Source organism: Terrapene carolina, unplaced genomic scaffold (genome assembly GCF_002925995.2).
Source record: "Terrapene carolina triunguis isolate 2854851 unplaced genomic scaffold, T_m_triunguis-2.0 Scaffold287, whole genome shotgun sequence".
In the NCBI taxonomy this organism is placed as follows: Eukaryota; Metazoa; Chordata; order Testudines; family Emydidae; genus Terrapene; species Terrapene triunguis.
The window spans coordinates 60725-71433 of NW_020664638.1; the positions used below are offsets into that span (position 1 = coordinate 60725).

At 52.6% G+C, this 10709-nt stretch overlaps 2 protein-coding genes across 2 annotated transcripts in view; one reads left to right on the forward strand and one right to left on the reverse strand.

The window, feature by feature from the left end:
* Positions 1 to 1055, forward strand: part of LOC112114924 (C-type lectin domain family 2 member B-like) — a 50967-nt gene extending 49912 nt beyond the window's left edge. Inside the window, exon 5 of the mRNA XM_024211841.3 lies at positions 231 to 1055. Within this exon, the coding sequence (XP_024067609.2) occupies positions 231 to 369 (139 nt within the window). The 3' untranslated portion in view covers positions 370 to 1055. The remainder of the gene's footprint in view (positions 1 to 230) is intronic.
* Positions 1056 to 4014: 2959 nt separating this feature from the next.
* Positions 4015 to 10709, reverse strand: part of LOC113407747 (killer cell lectin-like receptor subfamily F member 1) — a 20777-nt gene continuing 14082 nt past the window's right edge. The window contains exons 3-5 of the mRNA XM_029912855.1: positions 8045 to 8199; positions 6276 to 6388; positions 4015 to 4138 (exon numbers count right to left, since the gene is read on the reverse strand). Of these exons, the coding sequence (XP_029768715.1) occupies positions 4015 to 4138; positions 6276 to 6388; positions 8045 to 8199 (392 nt within the window). The remainder of the gene's footprint in view (positions 4139 to 6275; positions 6389 to 8044; positions 8200 to 10709) is intronic.

Below are 10709 nucleotides of genomic sequence, written 5' to 3' on the forward strand. Positions count from 1 at the left end.
AAGAGTTAGGTGTCTTGCATTGCCAGTGTGGACAGAAGACCGTTCCTTAATCCTACAGGAGATCAACCTTTTAGTCTCTTCTTCCCCACCCCTCTTGCCAGGAAGAGTTTGAGTGGAATTATTGGTGCAGGAAGCAGGCGATCCCGAGGGGTTTCACTGGATGGGCCCGTGTGACGGGGCACATGCCCGGCCCCGGCCCGACGCTTATCGCCAGGGTGTCTCTGTCGCAGGTTTACGGTAAGGGGAGAAGGCGACTGCGCGTACCTGAGCGATGACTTTGCCACTTCGTCGTGGTGCTCCACGAAGCGCTACTGGCTCTGCAGCACACCTGACGGGATGCGACGAGAGGACGCGATGCCGGGGGACTGAAGGGCGAAGTTGGGAAAACGCCTCAGGGCCCAGCTGCATGACGCTCCAAACATCGCTCAATAAGATCCTCAATCGAGTTTGACAGATTTTTGTTGTTGTAAATAAGCCTCTTTTCTAACCTGCTCTTTATTGTGGCCCCTGTATAGCCCTCTTTGTCCTGGTTGTTTTAAGTATAGACCAGGTCTTAGTTAAACTCACTCCTGAATGCTGTAGTTAGGCCGACGTAACCCCCAGTGTAGACACAGCTAAATTAAGCTAGCTACCGTCACTGGGAAGGCGGTGTTCCTACAGTGATGGGAAACCCCCTTCCCCACACTGTAGGATGTGTCTGCTCTGGGGTTATGCCAACGTAGTCTGCTGCCATGTCCCCATACTATAGACATGGATTAAAACCCCTTCCCAGCTTCCCCTGCTGTTGTCTGTCAGGGTGCGTCTACACTGCAATGGGGGTACGTGATTAAAGCAATGAAGGTGCAGTAGCACTGGGCTAGTCGCCCAGGTTCCAGCCTGTGCTGCTGCAGCATCATTGCTCCAGTACTAGCTAGATTAAAATTAGCATGTGTATGTTGTATATCTGCATTAATGGCCACCAAACCCTGTGATTGCAATGTGGACATACCCTCAGCTCGGCTGTGCCGGCTGAGCAGGAAGGCAGCACTGCTTGAAGACGGATTGAGACCACAGGCGCCGACTCCATGGGTGCTCGGGGGCTGGAGCACCCACGGGGAAAAATTAGCGGGTGCTCCGCACCCACCGGCAGCCAAGCTCCCCCCCACCTAAGCGCGCCGCGTCCCCCCTCCTCCCCCTCTCTCCCAGCACTTCCCACCCGCCGCCTAACAGCTGTTTGGCGGCGCTTAGGGCTTTCCGGGAGGGAGGGGGAGGAGCGGGGATGCGGCGCACTCAGGGGAGGCGGCGGAGAAGAGGCAGGGTCAGGAACTTGGGGGAAGGGGTTAGAATGGGGGCGGGAAGGGGTGGGATGGGGTGGGGACTTTGGGGGAGGAGTGGAATGGGGGTGGGGCAGGGGCGGGGACAGGGAGGGTAGAACCGGGCAGAGGGGAAGTCGGCGCCTATGATTGAGACAATCTTAAACAGCAATAGGCTAAGAAAATCCACAGAGGCAGCCTCACACAACATCCTCCCGAAGGAAGGAAGCTGCGGCAAGAGACAAGCAGCCAGGCTGTGGGTTTTCTTCGACTGTTGCAGAACCACGCTCTGTTCGCTCATGCTGTCTCCCAACCCTGAGCAACAAAGTTGTGAGTTAAGGCTAAATGGGACCGGGATCCGAACGCCCCAATGGGCCCTTTGTTGAGGCTTCTAGCGATGCCTCTTGCATGGACTGTGTTGTGTTGTCTCCCAGATCAAAATGTGGTAGCTGCATCTTTGCTGGAGAGTCTCCGTTGTGGAGCCAAGAAGGTAATTAAGGAGGGCCAGAAATGAGGCGCAGGTTCAAATGGAAATCGAAATGTCTGTATGTTTGAGAGTGTTAAGGCCTTGCTGGGCTTATTGAGACTGGAAAGGGAAGGCCAAGCATGCGTGAAAGCCAGAAGTTGATAACTAGCTAGGTGTGCTAGCAGAAAAGTTACAGAGGCGCTGGCGCCCTGTGAAGAAGCTGTGGAGCTGCCCAGGAGAGGGGTTTACTTTGTGAGAAGGCATCGGGTTGTGTACTCTGTACTAGCAATGGGGAATTGTGAGTTGCTGTCACCATTGCATCCCACCCACAAGAATTTGCTTACAAACTCATAGGCAGAGCGGATGCCTTTTAATCTCACTGAGTTATCTTTCAAGGCGAGTTCGAGGCCGAGAAGCTGAGGTATGTAGAACCCTTTCGATTGCACTTGACTTTCCCTGTGATCAAGTTTTTAATCAGTGAGCAAAACGAACCGCAAAATCTGATTCAGGGTAAGCGGGTTGGTTTCCTGACTTTGCTATAGAAACTTAGATAAGGACAAAGATCAATGTGTGTGTAAAACTCTTAAGACTTAAGAGTCTTTAGATGCTTTAAGGTTCATTTGCAAATGTTGTTTAAGAGTTTAATTCCCCTGGGACTCACTTGCCAGCTAAGTTACAAGTACTTTTGTGGAGGACAAGATGCGTATTTTCCCCTTGTTTGATATGGCTGGGTATTTTCTAGCTGAATCATCTGTCCAAACCATAGCAGCTGAATCTAAATAATTGAAATGTATAAAGTCTCACAACTAACAAAAAATTAATCGTGTGATGCCAAGGAGTGTTCACTGTTCACCTATTTAATTATTTGTTGTTTACTTCTTTTGTTTTATAAAGTTTGTTATGACTTTGTCAGTCCTATAAGCTAACAGTAAAAAAAAAAAAAAAAAAAAAACCTTGTATTTTTTTCCTTCTGTTTTAATTTGCTCATAATCATAGAGTTTAAGGCTAGAAGGAACCTCTTGTTTTATCAGTTTGTCTTCCCTCATTCTAACTTGGAGACAACTGGAAATTTTCTAATGAAAAGTTTGTCAGAAAACAGGATTTAATTGAACATTAACTTTTTTTTTTTTTTCCAGAAATTTCATTTTCAATGACCTTCATATTTTAGTTTTCTGAAGGTTTTTTTTCCAATATAATTTCAGGGGGGAAACCCCAGCGGTTTTCAGAATTTTGTAAATCTTTTGAAATTGTGCTGTTTTGTTTTGTTTGTTTCATCTCTCCACTTTCTGGCTGCCTTCCAACTTTTGCCAGGTGGAAAACAGCAAGAGCATTTCTGAAAGTAATACCTTGTGTTAGATGAACATTTAAAAGTGAAAGTGTTCCTTAAAAAAACGACCCTCCTACAAATCCTTTCTCACTCACTGTCTCCAAAGTGGAAGAAATTGGGAACGAGTAAAAACATGTGAGCGGGGCAAGAAGTTTTGCCCTTAAATTGTTCCATTAGGATGTTTAAAAATGTTTGGGATTTTTTTTTTTTCCTGTGGAAACTTTTGCAGGACAAAATGCTGCTTTTCCAGCTAGTTCTAGTCTGTGGTGTTGTTGTTGATTTTCCTTTTATGTATTGGTTTATTTTTATTTTTTTCCCTGGCCTAGCGCCCTCTGATGGGCCGGAGTAGACATTGCAATGTCTAGGTTTGCTGCAGAGCATCCTAATCTTCTGCTGTGTAGTTAGAGCGGAGACCAGCGCTGGGAGAAAGGTGAGTCAGAAGCAAATTGTATTTGAGACTAGCTGGGTGACTCCTCCAGACTATCCCAGTGGGAAACAGCCACTGCAAAGATTAAAAGGGGGGGGAGCTAATATACTAATCAGTGGTACAAACTCAATACAGGGATTATTGTATAGATTTAATGTATCTAACTCTGATTACTTGCACTTGTAATTAAAATAATTAATCAACACTCTGAGGCCGTGTTCGTGAAGCTCTGTCCTCTTACAGCCATGGCCTGCGAAGTGCGGCTCTGTGTGTGTTCCCTTACTATGTGCGTTCGCATGCAGACAAGTTCATTCTGTGCTTACACGTGCCCCTGGGGGGCGCTCTTTCTCTTGTGTATTTCTAAAGCGTCCCAGCACTGACAGAGCGGAAGGTGGCGTTTTCCCAGGCCCAGCGACGGCCCTCCACCTTTGAGAGCTTTACCCAAAGCCTGAACCTTAGGCCTGTGTGTCCCTTAATCAAATAGGGGATCCGTTAATGCCATTTATATCAGGACAGCTTCTCTCTGGCAAATCCATTTAAAGGTACCACTGCAGATTTCACCACGAATCTGATTCTCCTTCCACACCCCACAGCTGTTTCCAGTGTCAGGGGCCGATAGTGAGACCCTGCAGAAAAACAGAGAAAGTCACCAGTGGAGTCTAGATCTATCACCTAGCTCGGGGTGGCCAACCTGAGCCTGAGAAGCAGCCAAAATCTACCAATGTACATTGCCAAAGAGCCACAGTAATACGGCAGCAGCCCCCCATCAGCTCCCCTGCCTCTCTCCCAGCACCTCCCGCCCACTGGTAGCCCCACCAATCAGCATCTCCCCCTCCCTCCCCTGCACCTCCCGATCAGCTGTTTCGTGGCGTGCAGGAGGCTCGGGGAGGGGGGGAGAAGTGAGGGCACGGCAGGCTCAGAGGTGGGGGTGGGAAGGGGTGGAGTGGGGGCAGGGCCTGTGGCAGAGCCAGGGGTTGAGCAGTGAGTCGGTGCCTATACAAGGAGCCGCATATTAACTTCTGAAGAGCCGCATGTAGCTCCGGAGCCACAGGTTGGCCACCCCTGACCTAGCTCCTAGAGCAGCACTTGTTTGTTGTTTATTAGCACTTGATGTTTTTTCCCCCTGCAGGGTTCAGATACCTCACTGAGCGTGAAAGGAGCTGGTAGGAGAATGAGAGAGAAACAAACCACCTGTGATGTGGGTTAGTCGCGTTGCTTCATGCACGGCAGGAACGTGCAGAGACACTGGGGGGGAAAAGGGTGGCTGCAAGTGTAACCCAGGCCTGCTAGGGGTTGTGTTCTGTCCCCCTCTAGTGGCCTAGAGGTTAACGGGTCTGCTACAGCCTCACTTTTAGCTCATGCAGCAGAGCAGGGGGCTAGTCGGTTATTTTTTGCCAAGATCCAAATTTCTTGGTCAAAGCCTAGCCAAGGTCCAGACTCCAGAGAGACATTTTTCACACCACAATAAGTAAATAAAAAGATTTTGGGGTCTGTTCAAAAGCATCTGGAGGTCCAGCTTTGGCTCGCAGTCCGCCTATAGCCTAGCCCTGCAGTAGATTGTCATGCACTAAGCTTCAGAGGTCCCAGGTTCGATCCCGCCCGCCAATGACCAGGCTCTGTCACCGTTACGCAAGAGCCTCCTCAGACTAGAATCTCGGTGGACGGGGATCTCTGCAAAACTGCCAGGAGGGTGGGAGAAGGCGGCAATGGCTACTGAATTACTTACCCCCCCCCACTCTGCTGGGCTCAGGTGAAACACACACACCCAGAATTAATCTCTCCTCCACAGCTTTGTTCCCTCTAGCTGTCATCGGCTCCCCGAGTCCACCAGATGAATTATAAACTGTGTACTTGGCTTCTGTACAGTGTCTCCCATCAGCCAAACTGGGCCTCGCTTAACAGAGCCTCAATCTCTCTGCCTTTTTTTTTTTTTTTTTTTGGTAGGTTGCAAGAGTTTTTCGCTCTTTAAGCAGGGAGCGTGAGGGAGAATTACTATCACTGTAGTGCCTGGGAGCCAGGATCCCATTGTACGAGGCGCTATATGTTAGTTACTAGGTGTATTACAGGAGCACCTATGAGCATTGGCGCTAACTTCTCTGCCCCCTCACTGCCCCTATTGGACTCCTTCCCCAAATCCCCGCCCCGGCCCCGCCTCTTCCCCTGAGCGAGCTGTGTTCTCACTCTTCCCTCCCACAGCTTGTTAGACCACAAAACAGCTGTTTCGCAGCAGCAAGCACGGGGAGGAGAAGTGGGGACGGCGCTTAGAGGCGGAAGTGAGCTGGGGCCAGGGGGGGAGCCTAGCTGCTGGTAGGTGCAGAGCACCCACCAATTTTTCCCTGTGGGTGCTCAGCTCTGGAGCCCCCATGGAGTTGGCGCCTATATCCATGAGCTCCAGCTCTGGAGCAAGACCTCGGTGCGCTAGGAGCTGTACAAACACAGAATAAAAAGATAGCCCTTCCCCAAAGAGCTTCCAACCTAAGTATAAGAACAGAGGGAGACAGACTGGGGAGTACAAGGGAACAATGAGATGAGGGTCAGTGGACGACATTGCAGGGTGCATGGAGTGAGACCGCCGTTCTAGCTGGAGATGCTGCGATCACTCTTTTCTCACCTTGAAAATACGGCCCTTACTATGTGAAGCCTGGGGTGAAAGTGACCTGCGAGTGCCAGCCCAGCAGAACTTTGCATTTGGCCCCACAAACAGCCAGAATGATCAAGTTACAAGGTGATTGCAGACTTAAATTCAAAACAGGAAATACTCACCCTGTTTGATTTAACAGGGAACCATCCACCCACGTCCAGTTTCCCTTGGAGGTGGTCAGGTGCAGTCCAATCCAAACTGGGTATTTCCCCTCTGTGAGGGTTTTTATGAATTCCTGTAAAGTGTAGGCCAGGCATACCAATAAATGTAACTGCCCGTATTTCACTATGGTCCAGAGCCTTGAAAGAATTTAGGCTCCTTCAGTTGATTTGAAATAAATAGATATACGGCAGGGGTGGGCAAACTTTTTGGCCCGAGGGCCACATCTAGGTATGGAAATTATATGGTGGGCCATGAATGCTCACAAAATTGGGGGTTGGGGTGTGTGGGGGGACTCTGGCTGGGTGTGCGGGCTCTGGGGTGGGGTTGAGGATGAGGGGTTTGGGGTGCAGGAGGATGCTCCGGGCTGGGACCGAGGGGTTTGGAGGATGGGAGGGGGATCAGGGCTGGGGCAGGGGCGTTGGGGCGCGAGAGGGGGTCAGGGGTGCAGGCTCCGGGCGGCGCTTACCTCAAGCAGCACCCAGAAGCAGCGGCATGTCCCCTCCTCCGGCCAGGCAGCTCTCCGCACTGCCCCATCCGCAGGCGCCGCCCCTGCAGCTCCCATTGGCCATGGTTCCTGGCCAATGGGAGCTGCAGGGACTGCGCTTGGGGTGGGGGCAACGTGCAGAGCCCCCTGGCTGCCCCTATGCCTAGGAGCCGGAGAGGGGACATGCTGCTTCCAGGAGCCGCATGGAGCGGGGCAAGCCCCCCGACCCTGCTCCCTGGCAGGAGCTTGAGGGTCGAATTAAAACAGCTGGAAAACCGAATGCGGCCCTCGGGCCTTAATTTGCCCACCCCGATATACGGAGTCAAAATGACCTTCAAGGATTCAACCTGAAGTTTTGAAGTTCTGTGCCCAAAAGAAAGCAGAGTATGTGACGTGCAGGACCCTGGATTCTGGAGCTATGTGTATATATTTTGTAATGAGTGAATAGACACAGTTGTGGCACTGAATTGTAGCTGTTAAACTCTTCCAACTACACCCCTGTGACATTTGGAGTGGGACTTTTGTAAACAGTACATGCACAAAGGGATTTACATCTCTGCATACACCTTTGTGGATGTGGGCCTTCATTTATGCTCAGGATTATCAGAAAATGGGCAGTGGGATTTCACTGTTTTCAAGTGCACCGTACAGGTATCTTAAGCCCACCGCTGGTTTCCCGTGGCGGTTGTTTTTACACTCCCTCCTCCGCCCTAATCTTCTGCAATGGAATGATTCTAGGGTCTCCTGTGGGTGTTTCCATCCTCCAGAGAACTCTTCTCCCACTGGGGGGAACCAGCTGGGCCTTGGCGAGTCTAACGTTACAGCCCAGGCCTTGGGCTGATTGAGCTGCCAACGTGACTCCAGAATAACCGATTACCATAACGTGAGTGACTCAAGTGAGGTGATCGCCTATCCAGTCCAGGGGTTAGGACACTCACTATGACTCAGGACATCTGGGTTCTATTCCCTGTTCTCCCACAGACTCACTGAGTGATTTGAGGGCAAGTCCCTTGGTGCCTCAGTTTCCCCAGATGTACAATGGCGAAACCGGGGCACAAAGGGAATTGCCCATCTGTCTATCAGGGCTGATACTGCCCCATCTCACGGGGTGTTGAGATTAAAGAGTGGGAGGTGGTCAGATACTACAGCAGTGGGAGGGGTGGGGGTTAGAAGAGCACTGCGTTTTGATAGGTCAAGCTCCACATCTCTTCAGCTGAAGTTCCCATGCCCTGATATTGATTTTACCATCGCACGCTGGTCCTGGATCACGAGCATTCGAGAGCTCTTCGCTGAGCAGTCCTCACGACTCTCGTTCCAGTTTTTGCTCTCTTTGGAAAGCCAGTAGCACTTGTCCCCATGCAGCAGCCAGTTCAGGGGACACAGTCTGCACCCGGGGGGCCCTGGAAGGGGAAATGTAAAGAGAGAAATTTACTGAGACTAAAGACTCAGCAAAACTGGGCAAATGGTTTTGAAGCCTCCCGGCTAAATATGGTGACCAGGGACTTTTCTCTCACGTAGAATTTCATCTGCTGAGAGAAAAGCCAGAATTGGAAGAGCTGGGGGGTTGCGGGTCCAGATCGAGGGGCACCAGCGGAGCTGTGGGATGGGGGGACCCCAGGGCTGGGCTCGCAGAGGCGGTGAGTCAGGAGTGAAGGGCGCTGGCTGAGCCGTGGGGTGAGGAGAGCCCAGGGCTGGGACAGCAGGAGGCTGTGGGTCGGGACTGAGGGGCACCGGCAGATCTTGGTGGGGGGGAAAGGGTGACAGGGACCCAGATGCGAATTAAGATCTCCTGGGGCCCTTGGCCAGAGCAAGTGGGGAGGCCCTGGCGCCAGAACTGTGGCCCTGCCCCACCCCTTCCGTCTGCGGTCCCACCCCCATCCCGCCCTCATCCCGCCCCTTCTGCCTGCAGCTCCACCCACAGCCCCACCCCTTCCTCCACGCCCCTGCCCCCATTCCATGCCTGGCCCCGACTTGTTCCTCCCGTTCCCTGTGGCCCCACTCCATTCTGTCCTGCCCCTGCCCCTGCTTGCTCCTTTTTGCCCCTTCCCCTCACTGCGGGGCTGCGACCAGCGAAGCTCTGTACCCCAATTCCTCCAGCCCTAGGGCCACGGCGGGAGGGGTGGAGGAGATTTTTCTGTGGCCCCCAAATTGGCTGGAGCCCCTGGGCATGGGTCCCCTGGGCCCGTGCGGTAATCCACCCCTGCAAGGCCCCGCCCCACCCCGACACCTCCCAGCTCTGTGAACTCCCCCCACCAGAATCCTTCGCTCAGTAAACCCTGCTCAGAACAGTGGGTCAAATGCCCCCAAACTGCCTTCTCCTGGAGTTGGGGGAAGGGAAACAGTCTCTCAGCCTTCCCTCCCCCATCCTCAGCTGCCTGGACATCTCAACCGCGACAGGAATTGGGGAGGGGGAAGGGGAACCACACCCACCCTGACCTACCCTGCTTCTCTAACCAGTTCCCTTTCCTCCTCCATCGCAGGCAGAGGTAAGGGGAAGCCAGGAGCCTGCGTGGGAGGATATGCTGGCCTTAGAGATGATTGTGGTCATGTAGCCTGATCTCCTGCGCAAGGCAGGTTGGAGACCTTCCCCAGACCCATAACATCTGCTTGAGCTGCAGCACGGGGTGGGGCTGCTCATTTTTCAGACGAGGTTCAGATGTGCAGGTCTACAGCGAAGGAGCTCAGAATGGCCCAGATCAGCCGCACCAGCATTAAGGGGAACTCTCCCACAGAAACCTTGATGTTGTGGGACCACGCGAGGCTGCTCTCGGCTTGACCCAACCCCCGGATCTGCGAGCAGGACCCGTGATTTGGGTCACAGGGAGCTCTTCCACGGACGGAGCCGGGCGGGCGGAGGGGAGTTGCGTTTACCTGCTGAGCTGCTCTGGGGGGAGTCGCACAGACGCCGTCTTAGGTGCGACGCCAATGCGCCGGTCTCTGCTTTACTGCAAGGGCCCTGAAAAACTTCATAGCAGCATCGGTGTGAATGACTTAGGGTTGGAATGGTGAGAACGCGGGGTTGTAACAGACCAGGGATCTCAAACGCAAATTACCAGGCGGGCCACATGAGGACTAGTATATTGGCCCGAGGGCCGCATCATGCGAAGAGGGATTTTAATAAAAAAACACCTGTAACTATTGCTGTGGTCAGTAACCCTGATAGTGTAGATCATCAACAGTCTATCAACATAGCTGCAGTGGCAGGAACTTTTTAAAGTAATTATTCATACAAAATACGTTGCCACTTTTAACAAACATTCTTCCCAGCTACTCACAGCAAAGAATCAGACATGCTGAACTTCATACCTCAGACTGCTCGTCTAGTCCATGAGGCCCCGCCTCTTCCCACCCCTTCCCCGCCCCCATTCCGACCCCTTCCCCAAAGTCCCTGCCCGAACTTCGCCCCCTCCCTGTCCCTATTCCAACCCTTTCCCCAAATCCTGGCCCCGCCTCTTCTCCGCCTCCTCCCCTGAGCACGCCACGGCCCTGCTCCTCCCCTCTCCCGCCTGGAAAGTCCTAAGCACCACCAAACAGCTGTTTGGCGGTGGGAAGCGCTGGGAGGTAGGAGGAGCAGCGGGGACGCGGCTCGCTCAGGGGCGGAGGGGAGATTGGCTGCTGGTGGAGTCAGTACCTATGGCGGGCCGCTGGAAATAACTCCATGGGCTGCGTATTTCAGACCCCTGTAATAGACTATTTGCAAGGGTCTTTTGACTGGTAGGGAGTGAGGGGGCAGATATGGGGTAGATAGATGGCTGTGTACGGGGATGGATAGATAGGTAAGGCAGTGGGGTTGGATAGATTGATGGCTGTGTATGGGGATGGATAGATAGATAAGGTGGGGGGGTGGATGGGTAGCTAGGTAAGGTGGTGTGGGAGGGAGTGGATGGATAGATAAGGTGGTGTGTTGGGG